This window comes from Salvelinus sp. IW2-2015, linkage group LG5 (genome assembly GCF_002910315.2).
Source record: "Salvelinus sp. IW2-2015 linkage group LG5, ASM291031v2, whole genome shotgun sequence".
In the NCBI taxonomy this organism is placed as follows: Eukaryota; Metazoa; Chordata; class Actinopteri; order Salmoniformes; family Salmonidae; genus Salvelinus; species Salvelinus sp. IW2-2015.
Window position 1 is genome coordinate 12876257 of NC_036844.1, and position 27017 is coordinate 12903273.

General features: G+C 41.7%; 1 protein-coding gene across 1 annotated transcript in view; it reads right to left on the reverse strand.

The window, feature by feature from the left end:
* The window catches only part of LOC111963935 (microtubule-associated serine/threonine-protein kinase 3-like), a 181591-nt gene that overhangs the window by 123712 nt on the left and 30862 nt on the right, over positions 1-27017 (reverse strand). Inside the window, 2 exon segments of the mRNA XM_023987530.2 lie at positions 17234-17358; positions 25273-25426. Coding sequence (XP_023843298.1) covers positions 17234-17358; positions 25273-25426 — 279 coding nt within the window.

A 27017-nucleotide genomic window follows, 5' to 3' on the forward strand; every position in this document is an offset into this window, starting at 1 on the left:
TTCATATTTTTGACAACTTTTACTTCAGTACATTCCTAAAGAAAATAATGTACTTTTTACTCCATACATTTTCCCTAACACCCAAAAGTACTAGTTACAATTCAAATACTTAGCAGGACAGAAACATTTTCCAATTCACACACTTATCAAGAGAACATCCCTGGTCATCCCTACTGCCTATGATCTGGTGACACACTACACAAACGCTTTGTTACTGGGTGACTTTCACTTGAGTCATTTTCTATCAAGGCATCTTTACTTTTACTCAAGTATGACAATTGGGTACTTTTCCCCCACTGATGAGTGCATATACCAAATTTGGAGCAAATCTTACTTTTAGTCCATGAGAAGATATTTTGTTGCAAATTTTATGCATTAGCGTTAAAAGTGAAAAAGTGAATTGTTGATAGTTTCCTTATTTTGTAAGATATCAATGCCAAACTTAACATGCTTCATCGTGGTAATGGCTTTGATGACCCCAAAAAGTGTCAAGTTGATAGGCCATTGTGGAGTGGATTTACAAAGAATTTAAATTGACAAGTCAAATCTGAATTTCTGAATTATCAATAACCCAGCCATCTCTTAACATAGTTTGAGAAAAGCTAAGGAATTGGTTAAGAGATGTACCATGGGCCTACATACCGAATGGTCTTATTTGGACTTATTGTTCATGAGAAGAAGTGTTTCAAAAGTTACCAATCTATGATTGAGTTATTTGACCATGTCAAATAAAAAATTATAATAAAAATCCAGAGAATAAAAATAGTTTCGCTGTGAAATCCTAATAGACAACATAATGCATTCTGTAGCAAGCAAAAAATTATGATCTTCAATCTAAAAAGCAATTACATGAGAGAACATCTCATCAGAAATGCCCGGTCCCCATTCGTTCTTATTAAGCATACATGTGAAAACAGAGCTAAATGAAAGATACAAATACAGGAAAAACCTCTAGAGACTCACGCACCATGCCTGGTCCTATGGATGTAATTATAAAGCCAATACACAACTCAACTGCCTATTTATTTCAATTACAGTCAAGAACTCTCCAACAAATGGTTTACATATGCAACAAGGTGCTACTGTTTTTATTATTCACTTTGTAGTCTGACTGCAGAGCTTCTTAGGGCAGAGAGAGAGCGAGAGAGCGAGAGAGAGAGAGAGAGAGGAAAACCTTGGTGTCTTAGCCCTCTGTACTATATAAATATGGCCACCTTCTGTGGACAATGTATGTAGGGCATTCACTAGGGGATTCAGTGAGAGGGAAACTTTTCCTGAAATGTAGGGTGGCATTCCTCATAATTTCCCATTACCGAAAAGTCCAGAAATATATATTCTTAAAGCCTTTTCTTACTGTATACATTCAAACTAGCCTAATACTATTCTTGGCACGCAGGTATTTGAGTCTATTTTGAAATTGAGGGCACTTTGACCATTTTTATTTCGCTATGCTCCATAAAAATGCTCTGAAATTGCTAACAATTATTGTAGACTTAGGCTTTGAGTATTACATCCCAATTGCTTTTAATCGCCAGCACTCTGTGCGAGACAATAGCCTTGACCTTAAAAACTGCAGTTATTCAGACTTCAATGGAATAAATTGATCACATTGTCTCCAGAACACGTGCCGTTGCAGACCCATCCAAGTTTAGCATTATGACACTTCTGTGGCAATGCCTCAATCTCACAGCCTCACACTAGACTAGCAAACTCAACAGGCAGTTACTATGTACACAGGGCATTGATAGGCTGGATGAATGTGTGCTTGTCATTCAAGTGTTCTGCTCCTCACAGGGCATTTCTTACTGTATAACCGTGCATACACGCATGCACACACACACACGCGCTACTCCAAGACACCTGATCAATAATGTAGACAAGAAAACATGTCTTGAAGTGTAAATATTTGACAATCATGATATCCATCATAAATAACTGATGAATGTGTAGTTTCTCACTGACAGCAGGGCATAAGTACACACTTTGTAAGTCTCACTGACAGTAGGGTTTACACTAAGTGAACACTGTTGCGGATGTGTCTGTCTGTTTGTTGGGTCAGGTCCAAGGACAGAAATAGACAAATGCAGGGAGGAAGTTACACTACTTTACATACCATGTGCAGTCCTTAAACATTTACATCAACCCAAAAGGGAGGTCAAATGTTGGTGGCTAAACGTTGGTGACTGTTATTTCTCATCTGAAGAAGGGAGTGTGGCCTAACGTGTGCGTTCCACCAACCTGCAGTTCACTTAATCAGGCGTGCGTTTTTCTTATCCTCAGAAGGATGAAGAAACATTGAACCATTGGGAGGAGATTCTGTTGAGATGTTGACAATCAAACCAAGTCATTTCCAGGAGCCACCTTAATTATTCATGCCACACTCTTTGCCATACCAGTCAAATGACACATGTAATAAAATAAAATAAATAATAAAATAAAAAAAGTAAAGACAACATTTAATTGTGGCATATTCAATACTGTTCATATTCAATACACAGATATGAGTCATAATTTTACTTAGCGCTTTTTACTTTAAAGCCCCACTTACTGTATATACACAAATCAGCATTTATATAGCACAAGGCCACGTACTTCTCATTCACCAAAATGTAAACGTCATCTAGTCTCAGTGAAATGACGGCACCCCGTATTCCTTCCTGCTCCAAGGCTCGGAGTCAGAGAGCCAGTCTCATTCATTTGCCTGACAAACTAACTTCCCTGTTGCCATTTGAACCATAACACTGGTGCTCTATGGAGCTTCCTCCCTGCACCACAGAGGTCTTTCTGTTTGGTTTAGCTGCCGTCTAACAGGGTTCTCTAAGAGCGTTGGGCGTAATGTCTCCTGTGTGAAACAATGAACAAGGACGGAGGTAGCGTGTCCTTTAAAGTTAATGGCGGCAACAAAGAGCAAGAGGAAGATAAGCGGGCAACTGTGAGGATAATTACAGCTTTGGGAGCGCCTGATAAAACGCACGTGGCAATTACACTACATTTCCATGGCTAATATAGAGAAAGTCATTAAGACTATAAAAAATAACTATTGGAATGAAATGTTGAAATGTCAGCATTTCTGCTGTTAGGTTTTCCTAAGTGAATAAACACCTTCGTATTTTAAATTGTGAAACATACAAACAACAATTTGGTAATCTACATTTCGTCCACGGCTTTTATTGATCATTTAAAAGAATTAAAACAAAAGCACAGGGGGAAAATGTAATCTCTAACGAGCACAAATAAAAATTGTTATAGTGAAATTAATGTCGGAGCATAAAAGCTACTTTACGGCTTTGATTCATCTGTGGAGTGCAGACCAATTAAAAATAATGGCACATAAAATTACTCACTGGGAATTTTGGCATTTATTTAAAATAAAAAAATCTGGTTCTCACATCCTAGTCAACAGTTCAGAGTCATTTTGGATCCACTTTTACCCTGGAACTCTCATTTGGAATCACTGAGCTATTCACCAAGTATTGCTCTGTGATAACGGAGTATTGCTGTTGTGTACAACACAAAGTAAATCTACAGTTTGAATAAAAAAAATGTGTGCTTGCGTAAGGTGACCGTACCCCATTATGGCACCATTTGTCCATTCAAATCTCTCCGTTATAGGATAAGTGCAATCATGCATTCCTAAAGTACACACACTGGACGAGGGCAACTCTGCACACATCCAATACTTTATCAAGGCGTCTGTCCACAAAGCACAAGCTTCGATAACTGTTCCATTATCATAAGGAAGTCAATAAGAGGCTGGTTGACAGCTCTTCAGACAACAGGATCAATCAGCCTCCTCATATGGAAAATATGTATTTGGCAGCAAATACACTTACAAGGTTCAGAGAAGATTCTTGTAATATATCGGACTTGGGTGGGTAACATTTAGACATAACAGAAATGTTGCATGTATTGTATAAAAAGCATACATGTAAGTTAAACATTTTAAGGTCTCACATACATGGGACATACGAATTTCAAAGTACTTGGATGATAGTAATAGCAAGCTGTTGCATGTATTGTATAAAACATGTTAAAAAGACATACGAGACATGTAAGCTAAGCCTTCGAAGGTCTCACACATGGGATATACATATTTCAAAGCAATTGCATACGACCGTCGGAAGTCATTGACGCACGCAACGTCACACTTATTGAAGAAAGAAGCAGGAGGAGCAGGAGGAATGGGGGAAGCAGAATGAAGGAGAGGAGAAGAGGGACAGGAAGAGAAGGAGGAAAGCAGGAGGGGGAGGAGGAACAACTAATCTCCACTAAATCTATTTAGTTAGTGGAGATCAACAATCATTCTCATGATAGCACATTAAAACCCTGGATGGAAGACCAAAGATAAGAAGTAGATCAATCCAGTAGGAGGTGCTGCCCAGCCTTAACCATGGAAACTCATACCTGAAAATGTATATACAAATATTGTGTATTTCTGATAGTAATTGTCATGTTTTTTTAAATATTGATCTATAAGGAAAGCATTTCCGTTTAGGATATTCACCACAATCATGTATTCAATTGTGTATGTCATATAAGGCATTTAAGTTAACACATACACAAATAAATCAATGAAATATATACAAACTAAAATAATATTTTATGCCATACAAGATTCATATTTGATTTTCATAATTATTTTCATTATGGGTTGAAAGGTAGGAAAATACAGCCTCCGCAGCCCAGGCAGGTTATACCACTAATGTCATGCATCAGACATCAAATCTAAGGCAATAGAGAAATCAAAATGATTCAGAAGAAATCACATTTCTTTCTGTCCATTGTTCTTACAATGTGTGCAGAGATATAGACTAATCAAGACAGAAGTTTAAGAATACATAAACTGGAAGAGTGGATATGCTGTGGTAAAAATACGTAGTCAATCATGATGTAAATCAATGTTCCGCTGTAGAACATTTACCTAAGAACAGAATCATCTTTAGACAACGCAAGACCATAAACACAGCTCCCACACAGAGAGAGATGCACACAAATACCCCGTACTGCCAAGTGCCTTCCGGGATCTTAAGCACTTACAAATTCGTAACATATTGTACGAATTGGAATTCCTAACACATCACACAAATTGCAAAATTATATATACACACACATCTTTCTTTTATTTGCAGGACGTAACGTATCATGCGAAATGGATAACGTAGTACAGGATTGTGCACAATTTTCAGAGACTGGTTTCAGTTAGTGAGCACTACTTTCAAAACTACTGCCCGAAATTATACAAAAGCTCTGGAGCATCACTAACACAAAATGTAGGAAACTCCTAACTGTGCTCTGCTGTACAGAAGCAACATTCCCTGTCAGAGCACTGCCCCACATACAAACACTACTACAGCACCGCTTCTCCACACACACACACCAGTTTCCATTTTCCTACCTGTAGCCCTCGTCTCCTCAGAATGCTGGACTCGTCCATGCTACAGAGCTCCGGCTTGTCATGCCTCCCTACCGGCGCATAGCCATGCTGCACTGACTGACTGGCTGCCTATAGCAGTCTCTCTCTCGGTCTCTCTCTCCTGCTCCCTCCTTCCCTCACGCCAACTCTGATCTTAGCAGCTGCTAAACACTTACATCAGAACTTATCTGATTGGAGGGGGGCAGTCAGCTGACACCTCCCTCTCTTGTTCCCCTTCTCGCCCCTCTGTAACTTCAGGACAGTGTGTGTGTGTGTGTGTGTGTGTGTGTGTGTGTGTGTGTGTGTGTGATAAGGTACTGTGGATGTGAACATTGTGAAAGATGTGTGTGTGTGTGTGTGTGTGAGAGAGAGAGAAAGAGACAGAGAGAAGCAGTGTGAGTGAATATGAATAAGTGTGTGGGGGAGAGGGAGTGTGTGTGTGAATGTGAGTGAGTCAGTACGTGAGAGAGAGGGAGGGGGAGAAAAGGGAAGAGAGAGAGAGGGAGCAAGGGAGGCAGGACTAATTCAGCATTGGGACTGAGGGGCGACTGGGTGCCCTAGCTGTGCCTCAGTCATTTCCACCCGAGCGGAGCAGCCACGTTTTTGTGGCGCCCTAAGTCACCATGAAACGTAAGTAGAGGATATCCTGCCCCGAATTGCTCTCCTCCTCTCTATTCAAACAATACAGTTGGCATCCTGTCCTGACCGCCTGTCCATCGGCAGAGAGCAGCAAGGGCTAAACGCTAAGTGGCCTCTACTGTTCAACGGCTTTTAAATGAGTAATTATTCCTCCAGTTTTTCTCTCCTGGGCAAAATATATCTGAAGGTCATAGAGAGAAAGATGGAAGGAAAAAGAGAGAGAGAGAGAGAGATGGAGATTGAGAGAAAGAGAGGGGGACAGAGGGTGATGGGGAAAGAGAGAAAGGGAGAGAGCGAGAGGGGGGGGTGTAGAAGAGAGATAGGGGACAAGAAGGTGGGGTGAGCAAGAAAGTGTAAAAAAAAAGGAGAGATTTACAATAATAGTGGTGAGGCACTGCTGCTACAGCTGCCCCAGGACTCCGTCCCTCATAGTGATATAATACTGCAGGTGGCTATTGTGGGGCTTTCCTCCAAAACAACAGCACTGATTATTACCGTGCTGCTATCAACAACAACTCCACTGCTTCAGTCAACTCCTCTACAACCAGTTGTAAGCAGCACATACTGTAAGTGCATTTCCACTGTCAATTTCCAGTGATTTCATGCATTTCCGTCTTCTCTTTGCTGGTTGTCTCTGTTATAAGTTATATAAACTCCTAGGTACTCAGCAAGTAACCGACCGAGCCTCTTCTCCAATGCTATACCTCGCCGCCGTCGCAACACCACAGTCGCCCCGCTCTGAATTATTAGCATTTAGATCAATAGGTTGGTTTACGATTGCCATCATGCCAATTCCATCCGGCAATTTCACAGTTTCAGTCCTGTGTTTTTTTGTTTTTGCTTCTCCACCTCTCTTCTCTCTCCCCCCCCTTCCTCATTTCCATTTGCTGTGACTCTACTCTGTGAATATTAAGTAGCACCCCATACACTCTCCCAGTCTCCAACCAAGCTGAAATTATTTATGTTATTGAGCATGGATGAGTGATGGCTAGTTGGCTACCTATGGCTGAGGAGAGAGAAAAAAAATTGTGTGAAAGGTCAGACAGGTGACTGCCATGTAAACTTTCCCTTTCTCTGACTGTCTGTTGAACAGAGCAGTGTTTCACTGAAGCTGGATGGCCAGTAATTTGTGCTGTCGCTGATGAGGAACAGAGAATTGAAAAGGGCAGCCGGCACTGGAGTAATCTGACCTGTTTTTATATTCATTCTTAAACCGTTCAAACCTCCACAGAAGGTGGATGCAAATGCAATTGTCTGGAAATTACTTAATTGACAAAAACGCAAAAGGCTACAGCGGAAGCAACAACTAACTTCCCGGCCACTCAGAGGACCCATATAATAAATCAGCCAGAGTAGAGCCCTATGGGGGGAAGTGAGCATGGCGGGCATTGTGTGGGGATGCCACTGCCACTGGCTCTGGGAGAAATGGGCCCTTGGCCACAGGCTTACCTCAACAGGAAGTCCTTGGGAGTTTCTGTATCTCATTTCCTCCTGGCAGGTGGACAGCTAAGCCCGTTTCCTCGAGCGGCGAGGAGGCGAGAACGTAGAAAAGTGGAGAAGGGAGAGGAGAGGGGTTTTGGTGGGAGTACACCCTTAGAGCCAGCAGTGAGAACTGATTGAGGGACCCAAGGCCTGTGTTACCCCTCTGCCCTGCCTGGATTTATCGCAGCGAGAGGAGGCCTGCCGATCTAAGCTAAGGCAGGAGGAGGGCCATGGCCTGTGGAGAAGGAGAGAGGAGTATAGCGAGAGTGGGAGAAGGAGACCCTAATACAGATCATTTACAGTGAAAGCTTAGCCGGACATTATCTGTGTATACATCCAGGCCTTTGGGGTCAATTCCTCAGTGGGAAAGAAAAGCAGACTTTATGACCTTAAAGAACCAATCCCTCACAATGGAACCAATCCCTCACAATGGAACCAATCCCTCACCAATCCCTCCAATAACACCTGGGGGATCCTCTGGATCCTGGACTTCCTGACAGGTCGCCCCCAGGTGGTAAGGATAGGCAACACCACATCTGCCACGCTGATCCTCAACACCGGGACCCCCTCAGGGGTGCGTGCTTAGTCCCCTCCTGTATTCCCTGTTCACTCATGACTGCACGGCCAAGCATGACTCCAACACCAACGATGAGACAGCCTATAGGGAGGAGGTCATAAACCTGGAAGTGTGGTGCCAGGACAACAACCTCTCCCTCAACGTGATCAAGACAAAGGAGATGATAGTGGACTACAGGAAAAGGAGGGCCAAGCACTCTCCCATTCTCATCGACGGGGCTGTATTGGAGCAGGTTGAGAGCTTCAAGTTCCTTGGTGTCCACATCACCAAACTATCATGGTCCAAACACACCAAGACAGTCATGAAGAGGGCATGACAAAGCCTATTCCCCCTTAGGAGACTGAAAAGATTTGGCATGGGTACTCTGTTCCTAAAAAGGTTCTACAGCTGCACCATCGAGAGCATCCTGACTGGTTGCATCACCGCCGGGTATGGCAACTGCTCGGACTCCGACCGCAAGGCACTACAGAGGGTGGTGCGTACGGCACAGTCCATCACTTGTCCAGGATGGCAGGAAGCTTGGCGCCTCTATACAAGGCGGTGTCAGAGGAAGGCCCTAAAAATTGCTAAAGATTACAGTCAACCTAGTCAGAGACTGTTCTCTCTGCTACCGCATAGCAAGCGGTACCGGAGCGCCAAGTCTAGGTCCAAAAGGCTTCTTAACAGCTTTTACTCCCAAGCCATAAGACTGCTGAACTAAATCAGCTAATCAAATGGTTGCCTGGACTATTTGCATTGACCAACCCCCCCCCTTTTTTCTTTCTTAACACAACTCAGTTTATTTATGCATAGTCACTTTATCCCTACCTACATGTACATATTACCTCAACTAGCCTATGCCCCCGCACATTGACTCGGTACTGTTACCCAGCCTCATTATTTTATTGTTGCTCTTATTTTTTACTTTAGTTAATATAGTAATTACTTTTCTTAACTCTTATTTTTCTTAAAACTGTATTGTGGGTTAAGGGCTTGTAAGTAAGCATTTCACGGTAAGGTCTATCTATACCTGTTGTATTCGGTGCATGTAACAAATACAAATAGATTTGATTTGAATATGAAAGACGCAAGAAAGTGAAATGCATTTGCATTCATCTACAGTAGAGGTTGCTTTGCAGGTGCGTCCGAGATGTTCAAGAAATAATTGTTAAGATGAAATAAAACTCCCACACTGTGCTTGGAAAGTATTGTTTGTTAATTGTGATTGCATTTTGGGCTTTTTTTATATATATTTTTTTTAACAATACAAAACATACACATACAAACGACAACATCACACAAACATCAACCCTGCCCAGACCCACATGCTCACACCCCCATCTCCAGCTCCTGCATCAGCTCCTGTTCCCTCTGCTACCGCACGGCAAGCGGTACCGGAGCGCCAAGTCTAGGTCCAAGAAGCTTCTAAACAGCTTCTACCCCCAAGCCATAAGACTCCTGAAAAGCTAATCAAATGGCTACCCAGACTATTTGCACCCCCTACACTGCTGCTACTCTCTTATAATCTATGCATAGCCACTTTAATAACCCTACCTACATGTACATAATTACCTCAACTACCTCAAGTCTGGTGCCCCCACACATTGACTCTGAACCGGTACCCCTTATATATATCCCCACTATTGTTATTTACTGCTGCTCTTAATTATTATTATTATTTTTTTTATCTATCAATTTTTGGGGGGTATTTTCTTAACTGCATTGTTGGTTAAGGACCTGTAAGTAATCATTTCACTGTAAGGGATACATACACCTGTTGTATTCAGCGCATGTGACAAATACAATTTGATTTGATTCTCTGCCACATGGCCTCAAACAGCACCGTTTTGTCCATTGCCAATGCACTTTCAACATTTAGATAATAAACCATTTGACCTTGCCATTGTGTTAACGGCGGAGGATTGGTTGATTTCCAGTTTTTAAAGTATACTTTTTTTTAGACGATTGACGAGAAAAATATTGTCCAACCCATTGGGTACCTGAGTTTTATTTGTCCATATTGAGTCTTAGGGCAGAGTATACTTTTTTAAAGAATGTCTTTGTGGGGTAATTGTTATTACAGAAAATAAGTATAACAACTTTGGCAGCCATGCCATTCTGAAGAGGTTAATTCTACCTGTTACATTTATGGTAATATTGTTCCATTTAATTAGGTCTGCTTTCATACTGTTGAGTAATCGGATAAAGTTATCTTTACATATTCCTTTTTTGTTGTCACTTAAGCATCCTGAGTATGATCTTTTTTGTAGTACACTTAAAGGATTGCTGTAGATCATGAGTTATTATTTTTCTTTTTACTAAGATTTTATACTTCTGATTTATTTATTTTTTTTGCAGTGGGGGTTTTCAATATTGGTCAGGTATATCAGGAGATCTGCAAACAATGACACCCGTTACGTTTGGGTCCTGACTAATTCTTTCTGCAAGCGGTTCAATTGCCAGTGCAAATAGGAGGCGGGAGAGAGGACATTCCAAACTTGTGCCCCTTTCTTTAGGAAATGTATATAATATTTGTATAAAAATATTATTTCCTGTTTTCGTGCTGCTGTTTAATTTGGATTTATATACATTTTTAATTAAGCTTTTCAAATTGTCATTATTCCTGTTGTTGTTTCTAATTAACGCATCTGTATTTGTATATTTTACGATTATAACTGATTTGGCGGGTATTTGTTTTGTGAGGGCTGTGAGATGTTTACCAGGTTAATTCCGGCATTTATTTGTATTTCAGTCTTTTGACCTTCATTAGAGTATTGAAAGGCCAAGGCGTCAGCTTAATAAACATGTTTCTTCTAGTTTTAACAATGTGGTACACAAACATATTCACACAAAGCACCTCAAGGTTGAAATAAATCATAGACAACAACTTCTTGTTCTGTATTACTTTTTCTGGCTAAAAGTACATCGGTTGGTGTCAGAAGTTGAAACCAGGAGGTCTATGTTATGTTCTTTGATAAATGCATTCACATATGAAACAGACTGTCAGTTTGAGTCCGCCAGGGAATCCTCCAGGAGTCACCTACAGACTGCGATGCCCGTCTTTTCATTTCATATTCTTTCACAAAGGGAAACAATGTCACATTGTGGCTTAATATTATATTAGAATCCCTAAACAGAGAAATGTCATACCCAGCAGTTTGACAGGAATCTGATCTCAACTGCAGCCACTTCATCAAGACTGACAGTTTTTCATTTACACCGCGCCTCTGTGCATGTGTGCGCACACAGTAACATGTCACATCATAGTAATGCATCTAAGATTACTGGATATGTGAGATCATTGGCTTGATACGACCTTGGAAGGTGATCTTGAGAATAGGACTAAAAGGACATGGAAGGATATATGTATACAAGCATTCAAACACACACAGGTAGCTGCACTCGACGTGAATATGAACATGGTTCATAGTGCTTACTTTTACTGTAGAGGAACTATAAAAAAAACACGCTAGTACTGTGTTCCTTCACATTGGCATTATTCCTCGCTGTCTGGCTAAAAGTGAGTACAGTTGGTGTCAGAAGTGGGAACCAGTATAATGGAAAGCATGTACACAAACACTAAAAAAAAGCACACCTTGGACTCTCCTGCCGTCCAATCTGTCTAACCTCAGCACTGACATCACCTCTGCAGACCCAATGCAGCTGAAACGAGAGAAACGCTATCTCCAAAGGACATCAGTGACTACAATAAAGAAGGGGAATTTGAGTCCACAAAGCCACAACATCAGGATTATGACAATCTTACAATCAGGCCAGGACAAACGTATTGATTTCCTGTCAAACCTAATCATAGTCAAAAGAGATGTGCCATGCGAAAAGGGAAAGAGACCCGCACACCCGGGGGGCATGACAGAAAAGCGTGAAGGAGGAGAAAAGAGAGAAAGCAATAACAGCCGACCTGCAAGGCAGGGAGCATGGCATGGTTGATAGAGGGAGATAAGTCGTTGCGCTGGCACTGGGGGGTGGAAGGTGATGAGCATGGGCCAGACTTTGAGAGTAGGGGCCAAAATTCTAGTGTGGCTTTAAGAACATGAAGACTTAGGCTGCGTTTAGACAGGCAGCCCAATTCTGATATTATTTTCACTGATTGGTCTTTTGACCAATTAGATCAGCTGTGCAAAAGATCTGATGTAAAAAGATCCGATGGGATTGGTCAAAATCAAAAGCCTTTCAGTCTGACGTCCCCAGACAACAATCGAGAAGGAATATAACCTATTGAAAGCCAATACCACGCACCACTGATTATTCAACTTGTGAATAACAAGGAAGCACTGTGGATAGAATGCATAAAAATGATTGCGTTAATTGCCATATTTCGCGGTAAGCTCTGGAATATTTTACAGAATTGATGCAAAATCCAGCTCTTGGTAGGAAATCTGCCTTGTAATGAATAACAACCAGATTCCACTGGGAAACAGATGTTTGAATACAAAACGTAGAGGATAGCTTGAGGAATTGCCTTCTAACATCATTGCTGTACAATAACAATAGTGAGAGTAGGGAAAATGTTAATTATTCAGCACAAATCATCATCATTATCACACATTCCAATAATCTCCCAAACGGAATCAAAACAGACCAAGTCAACCTCCTCCTAAAACACGAATAAGTTATGCTTTTGACGTCTCTCAATCTGCTCACATTACATTGTCTCTCACACCAAAATGCTGCCAGACACCTTGCTGAACTTCTCAAATTAGAATTTAGCACTTCAAACTCGAATGACCCTTTCGAGAAGTATTTGTGTGTGTTCTAATGATTCTGATCATTTATATTCTCCTCTGAATATTCATATTTCAGCACGAGATCCATGGGCCAAAGCACTTTATAAAGATAGACATTAGATACATCATATACGGCTCAGAGATGGGCAGCCCTAACAGGATCTACCAATAGAATGGAATAAAATTATGAGAAGGATGTTGTGTTTTCATATATAAAAATTGTGCAACAAAATAGTCCCTGGGGCTAGACAGTCCGATGCTGCAGTGACATTTTAATTTGATGGAACAAAGCCATCTCAACTTTAGCAAGACAACCGCGGGTCACATGGTGTCAGCGATTGTGATAGCTAACAGATACATCCTGCTGTCACAGGGACACGCATGATTTAGGTTCATTCTGGAGGGACGATGGCATAAACTCATCCAAATGAATTGAGAGGAATTACCTCGTGTGTTCAGTCAGTGCAGAACGATCTGTATCAGTTACTTTTCGTACCATATGGGTGAGTTTGGGTGAAGCCCTAGCTGTCATTCAAGTCCCCAAAACTCAAGATGCCTTCCATCTGGGAACGCACATTCTAATCTACCTCGTACTGATCCAGGTAAATCCTTGAGCACATATTTTATATCCCAAAAATAACCTGGTTAATAACATTTCTTACTTTTCCAATTTTGTGATCTGGAATTCTGTAGCAATGATCCACAATCATCCGCCCCCCCAAGAAATCCACCTCTGGTGCAGCAAGTTGTGCATGGTCCCTGACAAACAAAGACCAACCAAAGAAACAAAAACAAAGAAACCGTCCCTAGCAACAAACCAACAGTAGCGTATACAGAGCCTAGCAACTGTTATGTTTGTCTCTCTCAATATACTGTAGACTGTTTTCCCAAGGTCAAATATGTACCACAACTCTAGAAATGGTGTTCCCCTGAAAATGTTCAAATACACCACTATCCGCTCCAAAATATGCTATTAGGATGTGGTCATGCGTCAGCGAGTTGACGTATGTCCACGCCCGACTGTGCGTAAGCGGTGGCGAGTAGCATTGAATTTCTTCAGGGAGGCTAGGTAGACATGGAGGCATTTCCAACAGACCGAAAAAGGATCAACGTTACAATCCGTCCTGCCGTGGACTGATACCAAGCTACACACAAATCAGACAACACACACAAATACTCACACAAACATATAAAGATGCCCACGTAAACATGTGCATACACGCACATATACTCTCACATGCCTGCACAAACACACACATATACTCTCACATGCCTGCACAAACACACAGAAAATGTGCAACCCATGAGAGACAATAGATGAAAATGCGGCGCCTCTCTCGGCCCAGTGTAATGACTGTTTGTGCTGCATTGACCCTGGCCTCTGCAATAATTAATTTCAATCAGCCCTCGCTATATGGGGTCTAGGCTCCTGTTACAGGGTCTGAGGAGAATCTAATAAGATGTGGCAGTCTCCAAAGAGGCTCTCCACCCACCTCTTCACACTCACCTTAGGGGATGAGGGCCTGACCTTATGGGGACTTTCTGAAGACCAGACGTTATGGGGACCTGATAATACAGGGTTCAGACTTTCTGGGGACTAGACTTTATATATATTTTTTTACTTAACCTTTATTTAACTAGGCAAGTCAGTTAAGAACAAATTCTTATTTACAATGACGGCCTACCCAGGCCAAACCCTAACCCGGATGACGCTGTGCAAATTGTGTGCCACCCTATGGGAATCGCAATTCCGGCCGGTTGTGATACAGCCTGGAATCGAACCAGGGTCTGTACTGATGCTTCTGGTACTGAGATGCAGTGCCTTAGACCACTGCGCCACTCAGGAGCCCCTGATAATATGGGGTTTAGTCTTTCTGGGGATATGAAAATATGGTGATCTGACTGTATGGGGACAAAACACATTGGGAACCAACTAGAGATCGACAGATTATGATTTTTCAACGCCGATACCGATTATTGGAGGGCCCCAAAAAATCCGGAAACTATCATCTCGAAAACAAGACGTTTATTCTTTCAGTGAAATACAGAACAATTCCGTATTTTATCTAACGGGTGGCATCCATAAGTCTAAATATTCCTGTTACATTGCACAACCTTCAATGTTATGTCATAATTACGTAAAATTCTGGCAAATTAGGCGCCCCAAACTGTTGCATATACACTGACTGCGTGCAATGAACACAAGAGAAGTGACACAATTTCACCTGGTTAATATTGCCTGCTAACCTGGATTTATTTTAGCTAAATATGCAGGTTTAAAAATATATACTTCTGTGTATTGATTTTAAGGCATTGATGTTTATGGTTAGGTACACATTGGAGCAACGATACGCACCGCATCGATTATATGCAACGCATGACACGCTAGATAAACTAGTAATATCATCAACCATGTGTAGTTAACTAGTGATTACGATTGATTGTTTTTTATAAGATAAGTTTAATGCTAGCTAGCAACTTACCTTGGCTTCTACTGCATTCGCGTAACAGGCAGGTTCCTCATGGAGTGCAATGTAATCAGGTGGTTAGAGCATTGGACTAGTTAACTGTAAGGTTGCAAGATTGAATCCCCCGAGCTGACAAGGTAAAAATCTGTCGTTCTGCCCCTGAACGAGGCAGTTAACCCACCATTCCTAGGCCGCCATTGAAAATAAGAATGTGTTCTTAACTGACTTGCCTAGTTAAATAAAGATTAAATAAAGGTGTCAAAAWWTTTTTTGTAATAATAGGCCAAATCGGTGTCCAAAAATACAGATTTCCAATTGTTATGAAAACTTGAAATCGGCCCTAATTAATAAGCCATTCAGATTAATCGGTCGACCTCTAGACCCAACACTAACACACCTGATCGACTGATGATTAAGCCGTTGGGTCCCAGTAACCAGGATTGGGAAACTATATTATGAGGGCCAAACATTCCGATCTGAAATGAAGACCTCACTCTGATCTTATGGATTCCATGTCTTTGGTTAAAGTCCTGTTGAACTTTTACTCAATATCATCATTTTTGTCATTGATTGGAGATTGTGTCTGGGGCAAGGTAAGGCATGTGCAAAGGTTTTTAGTATGTCCCTGTGTCAAATACATTATCTCATCATATGTTGACATAAACAGCAGTGGGAAGAAAGGTCATTCCTAAAGATGAGGTATCCTGTGAGTATGATCATGAATATAAATACAAATATAGGGAAGTGTGAAAACTCAAATACTCTATGAATACTCTTTCAATTCATATACATTGAGAATACTAGATTAGTTTTTTTCCCCACAATACATTGTACATTGAAGAAGCACATTGATTCTGATTCACAAATACTAATGTGTCCACCCCACCGTAAGACAATGTGGATCAAACTCAAAACAGCACAGTGGCTCCCTCCAGTGTAGACAAATATTCAGCACGTTTAATATTGTCTCCGCTGTCTGTAATGCTGTACTGTAAATTGTTTTCGCTTACAGAAACATCCACACAGATTAGATAGGATTTGCTCAATCAAGCCTTCTCTGAATCTCCACGTCCAGATGACAGCAAATCTGATTACATGATTTGGGATTTGTAAAAAAATATATATATATAAAAAATAACGACTGAAAACCAGACATTTGGAATACAGTTTTCTCCCTTGTTTATGCACCTTGATTGGAAAGCAAGGTAGAGACAGTACACACCTTTTCATTTGTCCAGGTAAATAAACAGAAAAAGATAAAACCTCTGGACTGGAATGAGATCTCATAGATGGACATAATTGGCTTAGCTTCAACTTTCAATTACGTTTCACTCGTTTGAAATGGGATGGGACGATATAATTTCCCCATTAAAAGGAAATCTGGGCTTGCTATCGCTTTTGTTATCTGAAAGGATACAGGAGAGATGGGTGATGTCTGACTTAAAGGCTCTTTGATGCTCAAGGTCAAAGTGAGACTAGTCACTGGTGACTGACATCATTTCAGACTGAGGGATTAGACTATCTCTGCTCCAATCAAGATCTCAGACAGATCTCCATCACAGAATCATCTTATTTTTCTATTTTCCTGAAATCATCTTAGATTGCGTATTGTTTGTTTATAATCAAGGACCTGAACATTACGGCTCTGACGAAATATTAATCACTACTACTTTGAGATAAAGGTAAAATAAATGTTGTTTACCATTTTTACTGATTGACGTTTCTTTGCTGTGTATTCACTGTACTGTCATGAGGAATGTCTTGCTATGCAAAAAATATGGCTTAAAATATGGCAATAAATAGAAATGTCTGATTAATACGCCAATCAAATATCTGATTAACAATATTCTGGTCTCAACATCAAAGCAGGAGGGTACAAATAATGTGGTAGTGGAATCATGGGAGGTCATTAACAGGATGTACTTCTCACCAGACTAGAGGTGAGAGAGGGGGCTGACTTCCCCAAGGTGGTGGCGCGCATCCGCACCAGGTTGGAGTTCTCCGAGGGGGTCTGCCATGCCTGGTGGGGGGACACATAGGGCAGCAGGTACTTTCCTATAGGACAAGACACAATGGTAGTTACATTATAGAGAGCAGATCATTTCCTGTACAAGACAAACAGTAGTTAAACTACAGACAGGCGTACAGGAGCAGGTACAGTAATATATGTATATTATGAGAAAAGTACAAATTAAAAGAGAAAAAGAAAGCTGTTGATATTGTGCTTTATCTTTATTTTAAATATTGACTGATTGACTGATTTTATTTTGGGTGTTAAAAAGACCAGGGATACATTCACGCCATGAGGATACCTATTGCCTACTCACACCATTTGCACAGATAAATGGATATCAATGCAAATTCATACCATAACAAATGACATCGAGTGCTTCACAGAATTGAACTAATCCTGTCCTCCTCCTCTGCTTAGAGAAACAGAGCTGAAGCCCCTAAGACGGCATGGGCTCACACGGGGTATAAGAGGCAGCAGTGAAAGTTAATACACTTATACGACCAGAGACACTACAGTACAGGGCATGTTGATGAGACGTTTCCTACGTTGAATCCTAAGATTAACAAGCTCTGAACAAATACATATTTTTCAGGGCAAATATTTCCCCAAGAGTTGTATCCCAGTAAAAGTTTGCTGCATGGTCATTCTGACCTCTGCATTGGGTGCATGCAGCATTTACAGTGATATGGCCTCCGCAGAAGTCAGGGCATTCATACTTCCTGCGCGTCGCCAAGCAGCGCAGAGCTGTTGTGAAGGAAGTTGTCAAGGAAGTCAGTTTGTGTTTATACAGGACCTCCCGCCCCCACCTACCGTCAACCAATCATATAAGTGCTGAGCTATAGGGAGTCCTCTGCATTGTTACAACATTTGAAAGGAGCATGGCGATGCGGTACGGAGCTCAATTCGGCCTCTGCGTACCTCCGGCGCCACCGACCACATTTTCGGATTAAGCATGAATTTGCTCCAACAGTCTCTAGATGGCAGTAGGTCCACAGGTGCTACGATTACAATCAACCACATTTTTTTCAGTTATGAAATCGGCTATGCAATTTAGATCCCCAAAGTGGAGGTGTCATAATATCCATAAAACCTAGAGGTCAAACAGGGAAATGGTTCCAATAGTTTTTCCACACCATTCATTTTTGCCATTTTAGAAACATAAAATAAGGGCTGTGTTTCGTGTAGGATTACACTGGTGTGACGTTTTAATAACCTGTAAATCTCTCTCGGACAAGGTGACTTATCAATATAGTCGCGATATTTACTTTCGAAAATGCTAATTAGCATCAAAGTAGACATCATGCAAGACTACAAATCCCTGCAAGCTGCTGCACGTCATCACTAGCTGACACTTTTGCAAACAGTTTTAAATTGTCTTGTGCAAACTTGCACAAGACAGTTCACAGAAATGTCAATTTAAAGAAATGTTGCCAATGGGTATTATGACTCAATGTGGTACTCTATAGAGCCCAAATAATGTTGTGTGTGTGCGTGCAGTCTGGATTATCGTGTCACATTGTGGCATTGAGGCTCCTAGCAGTAATTTAAAATATATATAATTCTCCCTAAAATCGTGTCACCCTCTTCTCATCATCCCTCTTATCCCCTCTAGACTTTCATGTGTGTGTATATATTTCCATTTCCTGTTGAAGGAAGCACGGCAAGTCAGCAGTCAATATGAGATAATTAACTGCCTTGGCGGAGACGATGAGTGAAAAGGAGGAGCGGAGGAAGAGAGACATTCCTCTCACCTCGATATGACCTAATGTGTTTAGTAGCAAAAGTCTGGTCCTGAGGGGCTGCCGTGTCAGCTGGTTTTGGTCCTTGATCTTTCCTTTTGATCAGAGACTGATTGAGACCTTGGTACTATGGTGTGTGGACTCTGGTAAACCAATAACAGCTGATTAATCAAATGCCAGGGGGACAAGAATGTCAGCATGTCTCTCTGAACGGGAGTCTGTTGGATGACTGGTATGATGTAGTTGTTGAGCGGCTTCACTGTAAGAGTATTGTATGTTTCAGATATTCCATTTTAAAAAATGAAATAAGAATGTAGGCATGTGTTGCCTTCAAGGGACTGGAGTTCGATGAGACCTTGTGATTTGTAATGTACAGTGCCTTCAGAAAGTATTCACACCTCTTGACTTTTTCCACATTTTGTTGTGTTTCAGCCTGAATTTAAAATGGATTAGATTGAGATTTGTCGTCACTGGCCTGTACACAATACCCCATAATGTGGAATTATGTTTTTCTAAAGTTTTACAAATTAATTACAAATGAAAAGCTGAAATGTTTTGAGTCAATAGGTATTCACAACCCCTTTGTTATGGCAAGCCTAAACAAGTTCAGGATATTTTTTTTTGCATAAGTCACATAAGTTGCATGGACTCACTCTGGTTGCAATAATAGTGTTTCATGTGGTTTTTTTAATATGACTACCTCATCTCTGTACACCACACATACAGATAATTGTAAGGTCCCTCAGCCGAGCAGTGCATTTCTAACACAGATTCTACCACAAAGACCAGGGAGGTTTTCCAATGCCTCACAAAGAAGGGCACCTATTGGTAGATGGGTAAAACATATATATATTTTTGAATATCCCTTTGAGCATGGTGAAGTTAATACACTGAACCAAAATATAAAACACAACATGTAAAGTGTTGGTCCCATGTTTCATGAGCTGAAATAAAAGATCCCAGAATTGTTCCATACACACATAAAAATGTATTTCTCTCAAATTTTGAGTTCAAATCTGTTTACATCCCTATTAGTGAGCATTTCTCTTTTGCCAAGATAATCCATCCACCTGACAGGTGTGGCATATCAAGAAGCTAATCAGCATGATGATTACACAGGTGCACCTTATGCTGGGGACAATAAAAGGCCGCTCTAAGATGTGCAGTTTTGTCACAACACGTTGTGAACAGAGTGCCCCATGGTAGCACTTGAGTTATAGTATGGACAGGCATAAAATACATACAATGAACACAATTGCCTTTTATCGATGGCAATTTGAATGCACAGAGATACACCGTGATGAGATCCTGAGGCCCATTGTCATGCCATTCATCCACCTCCATCACCTCATGTTTCAGCATGATAATGCAAAGTCCCATGTCATAAGGACCTGTACACAATTCCAGGAAGCTGAAAATGTCCCAATTCTTCCATGGCCTGCATACTCACTAGACGTGTACGATGAATGGCACGACAACGGGCCTCAAGATCTCATCACGGTATTGCTGTGCATTTAAATTGCCATTGATAAAATGCAAATTGTGTTCGTTGTCCGTAGCTTATGCCTGCCCATACCATAACCCCACCGCCACCATGGGGCACTCAACGTTGACATCAGCAAACAGCTCGCCCACACGACGCCATACACGTGGTCTGCAGTTATGGGGCCGGTTGAACGTACTGCCAAATTCTTTAAAATGATGTTGGAGGTGACTTCCAGTTCCCGCCAACATCCAGCAACTTTGCACAGCCATTGAAGAGTGGGACAACATTCCACAGGCCACAATCAACAGCATGATCAACTCTATGTGACGGAGATGTGCTGCACTGCATGAGGCAAGAGGTCACACAAGATACTGACTCGTTTTCTGATCCATGCCCCTACTTTTTTTTTTAAAGATATGTGACCAACAGATGCATAGCTGTATTCCCAGTCATGTGAAATCCATAGATGAGGGCCTAATGAATATATTTAAATTGACTGATTTCCTTTTATGAACTGTAACTCAGTCAAATCAATTAAATTGTTGCATGTTGCATTTATATTTTTTGTATTTACACTTTGGATGGTGTATCAATACACCCAGTCACTACAAAGATATAGGCGTACTTTCTAACAGAGTTGCCGGAGAGGAAGGACACCACTCAGGGATTTCACCATGAGGTCAATGGTGACTTTAAAACAGTTAGAGTTTAAAGGCTGTGATAGAGAACACTGAACATGGATCAACAACATTGTAGTTACTCCACAATACTAACGGAATTGAGTGTGAAAAGAAGGAAGCCTTTACAGAATAAAAATATTCCAAAAACATGCACCCTATTTGCAACAAGGCACAAAAGTAATGCTGCAAAACATGTGGCAAAGCAATTCACTTTTTGTCCTGAACACAAAGTGTTGTGTTGCTTTAGAGTTGCCCCAAACATGTTACTGAGTACTACTCTCCATATTTTCAAGCATAGTGGTGGCTGCTTCATGTTATGGGTATGCTTGTAATCGTTAAGGACTGGTGAGTTTTTCAGGATGAAAAAAGAAACGCACAGGCCAAATCCTAGAGGTAAACCTGGTTCAGTCTGCTTTCCACTAGACACTGAGAGATTAATTCACCTTTCAGCAGGACATTAACCTAAAACACAAGGCCAAATCTACACTTGGAGTTGCTTACCAAGAAGATGGTGAATGTTGTAGGGTGGCCGAGTTACAGTTTTGACTTAAATCTGCTTGAAATCTATGGCAAGACATGAAAATGTTTGTCTACTAATGATCAACTAATTTGACAGAACTTGAAGAATAATGGGCAAATATTGTACAATCCAGGTGTGCAAAGCTCTTAAAGACTTACCCAGAAAGACTCACAGCTGTAATTGCTGCCAAAAGGTGATTCTAACATGTATTGACTCAGGGATTTGAATACTTAAATTAAATGTGTATTTCATTTAAAAGAAAATTGCTAACATTTCTAAAAACATGTTTTCACTTTGTCATTATGGAGTTTTGTGTGTAGATGGGTGAGAATACAAATCCATTTTGAATTCAGGCTGCAACAACAAAATGTGGAATAAGTCAAGGGGTATGAATACTTTCTGAAGGCACTGTATATGGGTGGCTGCAAAATGTACATGAATGGCTGCAAACTGTACATGAATGGCTGCAAACTGTACATGAATGGCTGCAAAATGCACATGAATGGCTGCAAAATGCACATGAACGTCTGCCAAATGTAGCCTATATGGGTGGCTGCAAAATGTACATGAACGGCTGCAAAATGTAGCCTATATGGGTGGCTGAAAAATGTAGCCTATATGGGTGGCNGCCTATATGGGTGGCTGCAAAATGTACATGAACGGCTGCAAAATGTAGCCTATATGGGTGGCTGCAAAATGTAGCCTATATGGGTGGCTGCAAAAGACAAATCAAAACATGCTCAACAAAGTTCCATGTCGCCCAACGTATAGTTCTGACCATTAGACCCAGACAGACAGCGATAGAGAGCATAGTCTTCTTTCACACTCACTGCATTAAGATTTTCTTGGTAAACACCTTGGTAAACTCACCTGATCTGCTCTAGTCTACAGCACTAGGAAGCCCAACATGAACAGACAGATCGCGCCAACTCAGACAGCTAACTAGCTATCAAGTCTGATTGTCCCTTTGAGTAGGATGCAAAATAAGACGATGAGTCTGATCACATTTGATATGCCTGGTAAACATGATGCACATGCTTTGACAAGTTAGAATTCAACAACTTACAGAAGCGCCTTTGTCTAATGTGGGATTTGCAATATGTGGCTGAGGAAGCAAATGTTCGGTTCTGTCTGCCATGCTGGCACTGCTGAAATTCTGCACTCAACAGCACTGTCAGGACAACTCTAAACTAATTGGGCGCGTGAAGTGGCGATGGAAAATGAGAGCAACAGACGAGTTCAAATAAAACGTCAAAAACAAGTACCAACACATCACGGAGAAGCTATTCAACACAAGTCAAGACCAACAAAGTAATACCATGGTGAGATGTAAAATGTTCTGTATGCCTATTGTATGTCTGCGTGCATGCGTTTGTGTGTGCGCACGTGACGTGGTTGTCCTATACTTCAGGCATCATCCTTTACACATTAACCAACCATTTAGCCTTTCCAATCTCTGGAAATAACCATATCTCCCATCTCCACCATCTCCCGATTTCTTCTCACATGTATGAGAGCCTGCCTGACTCATGGAAAGATGCTATTACACATGTATAATGCACAGGGACATTACACATGCATGAGCCTTGCATTACCAAAACGTCCTGCCTTTCGATTGGGCCTTTCCTCATGCATTTCAAAGAGGCTGACGGAAATGTGATGTTGAAGAGGATTCTCACCCAACTCCATGTATGGTGACCTCCCAGCACAAAAGCACTTAACTTCAGGTAGGGTTAGGGGGTGCGGGGGGGTGGGTAATTTCTCTGTTATTAAACCTAGGGAACATCACTTTGTGTGTTGTGTGTGTGTGTGTGTGTGTGTGTGTGTGTGTGTGTGTGTGTGTGTGTGTGTGTGTGTGTGTGTGTGTGTTGTGTGTGTGTGTGTGTGTGTGTGTGTCTTACAGTCACCAATTATTTCAGGTGGAAATATTTTCCCTTCATCGATGCCTTTTCCCTCTGCAACAGTTATCTACCTCGTCACTTAGAAATAGGGCACACCTCAGTAAAAGACAACATCCTCTGCTTTTCTACCTGCATCCTGTTCAGTAGGGAAAAGTCGATTCACAACTTTTTGAAACTCAGAGGAACAACCTGAACTTGTCCAATGAGAACAAAGATTTTTGTTTCCCCTTTTATGCTACAGTGTGCCCTCCTGAACATGACCCCGGTGTTCTACGACACGTCTCCTCCCCGTGGCATCCGGTGCCTTGCTGTAAGGCCTGGAGGGTCGGACGGTAAAACAGGATGACACACAGAGACAGGAAGGAAAACGATGATCCGGAGATGGTTTCCTCATCAGCACTCATCACACACCAGCCAGGAAAGGAAATCCCTAATTAGTGCCCCGGCCAGAGCACAGCTCCAGGTCACCCCTCACCACATTATTAAACTGGGTAAATCAAGATGTAGCTTAGGCCTATTCACAATACAGGTGAATGCATATTCAATAGGAGTGTGTGCATACATTGAGTAATTGAGCTATTTCATGGGGCAACATATGAAAAGCAATCTGTTTCCCTACCATTTGGGACTCATTTTATCGTACTGATCAACATTTGCATAGAAGAAGCAATATTTTCTTTTATATAAGTGTGCACTGTCTCTTTAAGATCCATCATTCACTAACAGTCAGTTCACGCTGAAGCAAATATGAAAATGATTGAGAGAGACCGGAGGCTGGGAGACGAAGTGAATGAATTACGTTTTTGGTGACAAACAGCTTTGAAATCAGCAACATTTTGCATTAAGGTTTGCATATGATCACAAACAAGGTACTAGGGTAGTGAATTGATGTTAGCTTCAGCTGTAAGCTAGCAAGGAAAGTTAGCCTACAAAGCTGGAAGCGACCGGTATCTCCTTGCATTGTAAAGTGTTCTTGCCTGTAATGGACATTGTTTTGTGAACAATAATTAACACTTTCAACATTTCATGTTGCATTATTCAAGTGTGTTAACTTCTGTGCAGCATGAGTGGCGATGCAGCCCTGACTCCCAGTGAACGCAGTGGTTCCTCAGGACAGGCTAGAGCTAGGAATAAGTGGAGCAGGCACGACGCTCTCAAACTATAAGAGGTTAAATAACTATTTATTTTACCTTTATTTAACTAGGCAAGTCAGTTAAGAACAAATTCTTATTTTACAATGTCCGCCTACCCCGGCCAAACCCTCCCCTAACCCGGACGACGCTGGGCCAATTGTGCGCCGTCCTATGGGACTCCCGATCACGGCCGGTTGTGATACAAGCAGGGTCTGTAGTGACGCCTCTAGCACTGAGATGCAGTGCCTTAGACCGCTGCGCCACTCTCAATCAGTAGACAACCTGAGACACATTTGACATTAGTACTGGAAGTAAGAATAATTATTGTACCAAACCGTTCATGTTCTCGTATCGAAAAAGTACAGAGGTTTTGGTATACCGTGGAACACTAGTGTGCGTGCATGCATATATATATATATTATTGTGTTTCTGCATATGTGTGTGTTTGTGTGTACACTGTATGTGCACATGCAGGGCCAGGCCCTGTGGTTATTACCTTTGAGAGCGCTCCCTAGGCTCCCCCTACGGAGGTTCTTGCCGTCCTCACAGAGCGGTCTCTTGAATTTGAGGGCGAGGCCCAAGCCGTGGATGACCTCCGGGTTAGTGGACTTCCGGAAGGGCATGGACGGAGGGTACAGGATGTTATCCAACTGCAGGAGAGGAGGAAAGATGGTGGTTAAGTAAGGTCAATGGCTCCCAAATTGTGGATCAAGAACCACACTGGTGGGTTATGGCCAATTCATATTGAAGAACTTGGTCGTTTGGAAGCCACAGGGGTTAGGTGAACGGTGGTGGGGCTGAAGGCAGACGTTGGTGATTTTTTAAAACTTGGTTCTGTATCACTCAAGCCTGATTAGAGATCAATTGTGCGAGCAGCAAACCATACAGTACCTGTTAAGGTGCTGAATTATCATGCAAGCATACAACCCCACGACACAACGATGGTAGAGATTATGACTAACATCACAAATAGCCGCCCAGTGAGAGTACAACGTGAGTACAGTAGCTGCACTGTAAACAACTCTGTGCATGATCAAATCCTTGTGTACACAAACAATGTAACATGTGTTGCATCATCCTTGTAAAAAACAGAATATTACATTTTCAAAATTCCGGGATCTGACTGGGCCACTCAAGGACATTTTAGAGACTTGTCCCGAAGCCACTGTGTTGTCTTGGCTGTGTGCTTAGGGTCGTTGTCCTGTTGGAAGGTGAACCTTCATCCCAGTCTGAGGTCCTGAGCAGGTTTCCATCAAGGATCTATCTGTACAATGTGCGTTCATCTTTCCCTCGATCCTGACTAGTCTCCCAGTCCCTGCCGCTGAAAAACATCCTTACAGCATGATGCTGCCACCACCATGCTTCACCGTAGGGATGATGCCAGGTTCCCTCCAGACGTGACACTTGGCATTCAGGTCAAAGAGCTCAATCTTGGTTTCATCAGACCAGAGAATCTGGTTTCTCATGGTCAGAGTCCTTTAAGTACCTTTTAGCAAACTCCAAGCGAGCTGTCATGTGACTTTTACTGAAGGGTAGGTTCCGTCAGGCCACTTTACCATAAAAGGCCTAATTGGTGGAGTGCTGCAGAGATGGTTGTCCTTCTGGAAGGTTCTCCCATCTCCAAAGAGGAACTCTGTCATCGGGTTCTTGGTCACCTCCCTGGTCAACGGCCTTCTCCCCAGATTGCTCAGATTGGCCGGGCGGCCAGCTCTAGGAAGGGTCTTGGTGGTTCCAAACTCCTATTTATGAACGATGGAAGCCACTGTGTTCTTGGGGAACTTCAATGCAGCAGAAATGTTTTGGTATCTTCCCCAAATCTGTGCCTCGACACAATCCTGTCTCCGAGTTCGACGGACAATTCCTTCGACCTCATGGCTTGGTTTTTGCTCTGACATGCACTGTCAACTGTGGGACCTTATATAGACAGGTGTGTGCCTTTCCAAATCATGTCCAATAAATTGACTTTACCACAGGTGGACTCCAATCAAGTTGTAGAAACATCAAGGATTATCAAAGGAAACAGGATACACCAGAGCTCAAATTTGAGTCTCATAGAAAAGGGTCTGAATACTTATTTAAATAAGGTATCTGCTTTTTATTTTACTAAATTTGCAAACATTTTCTAAATACCTGTTCTCGCTTTGTCATTATGAATTATTGTGTGTAGATTGATGAGGATTTTAAAAAATCCATTTTAGAATAAAACTAACGTAACGAAATGTGGGAAAAGGGGTCTGAATA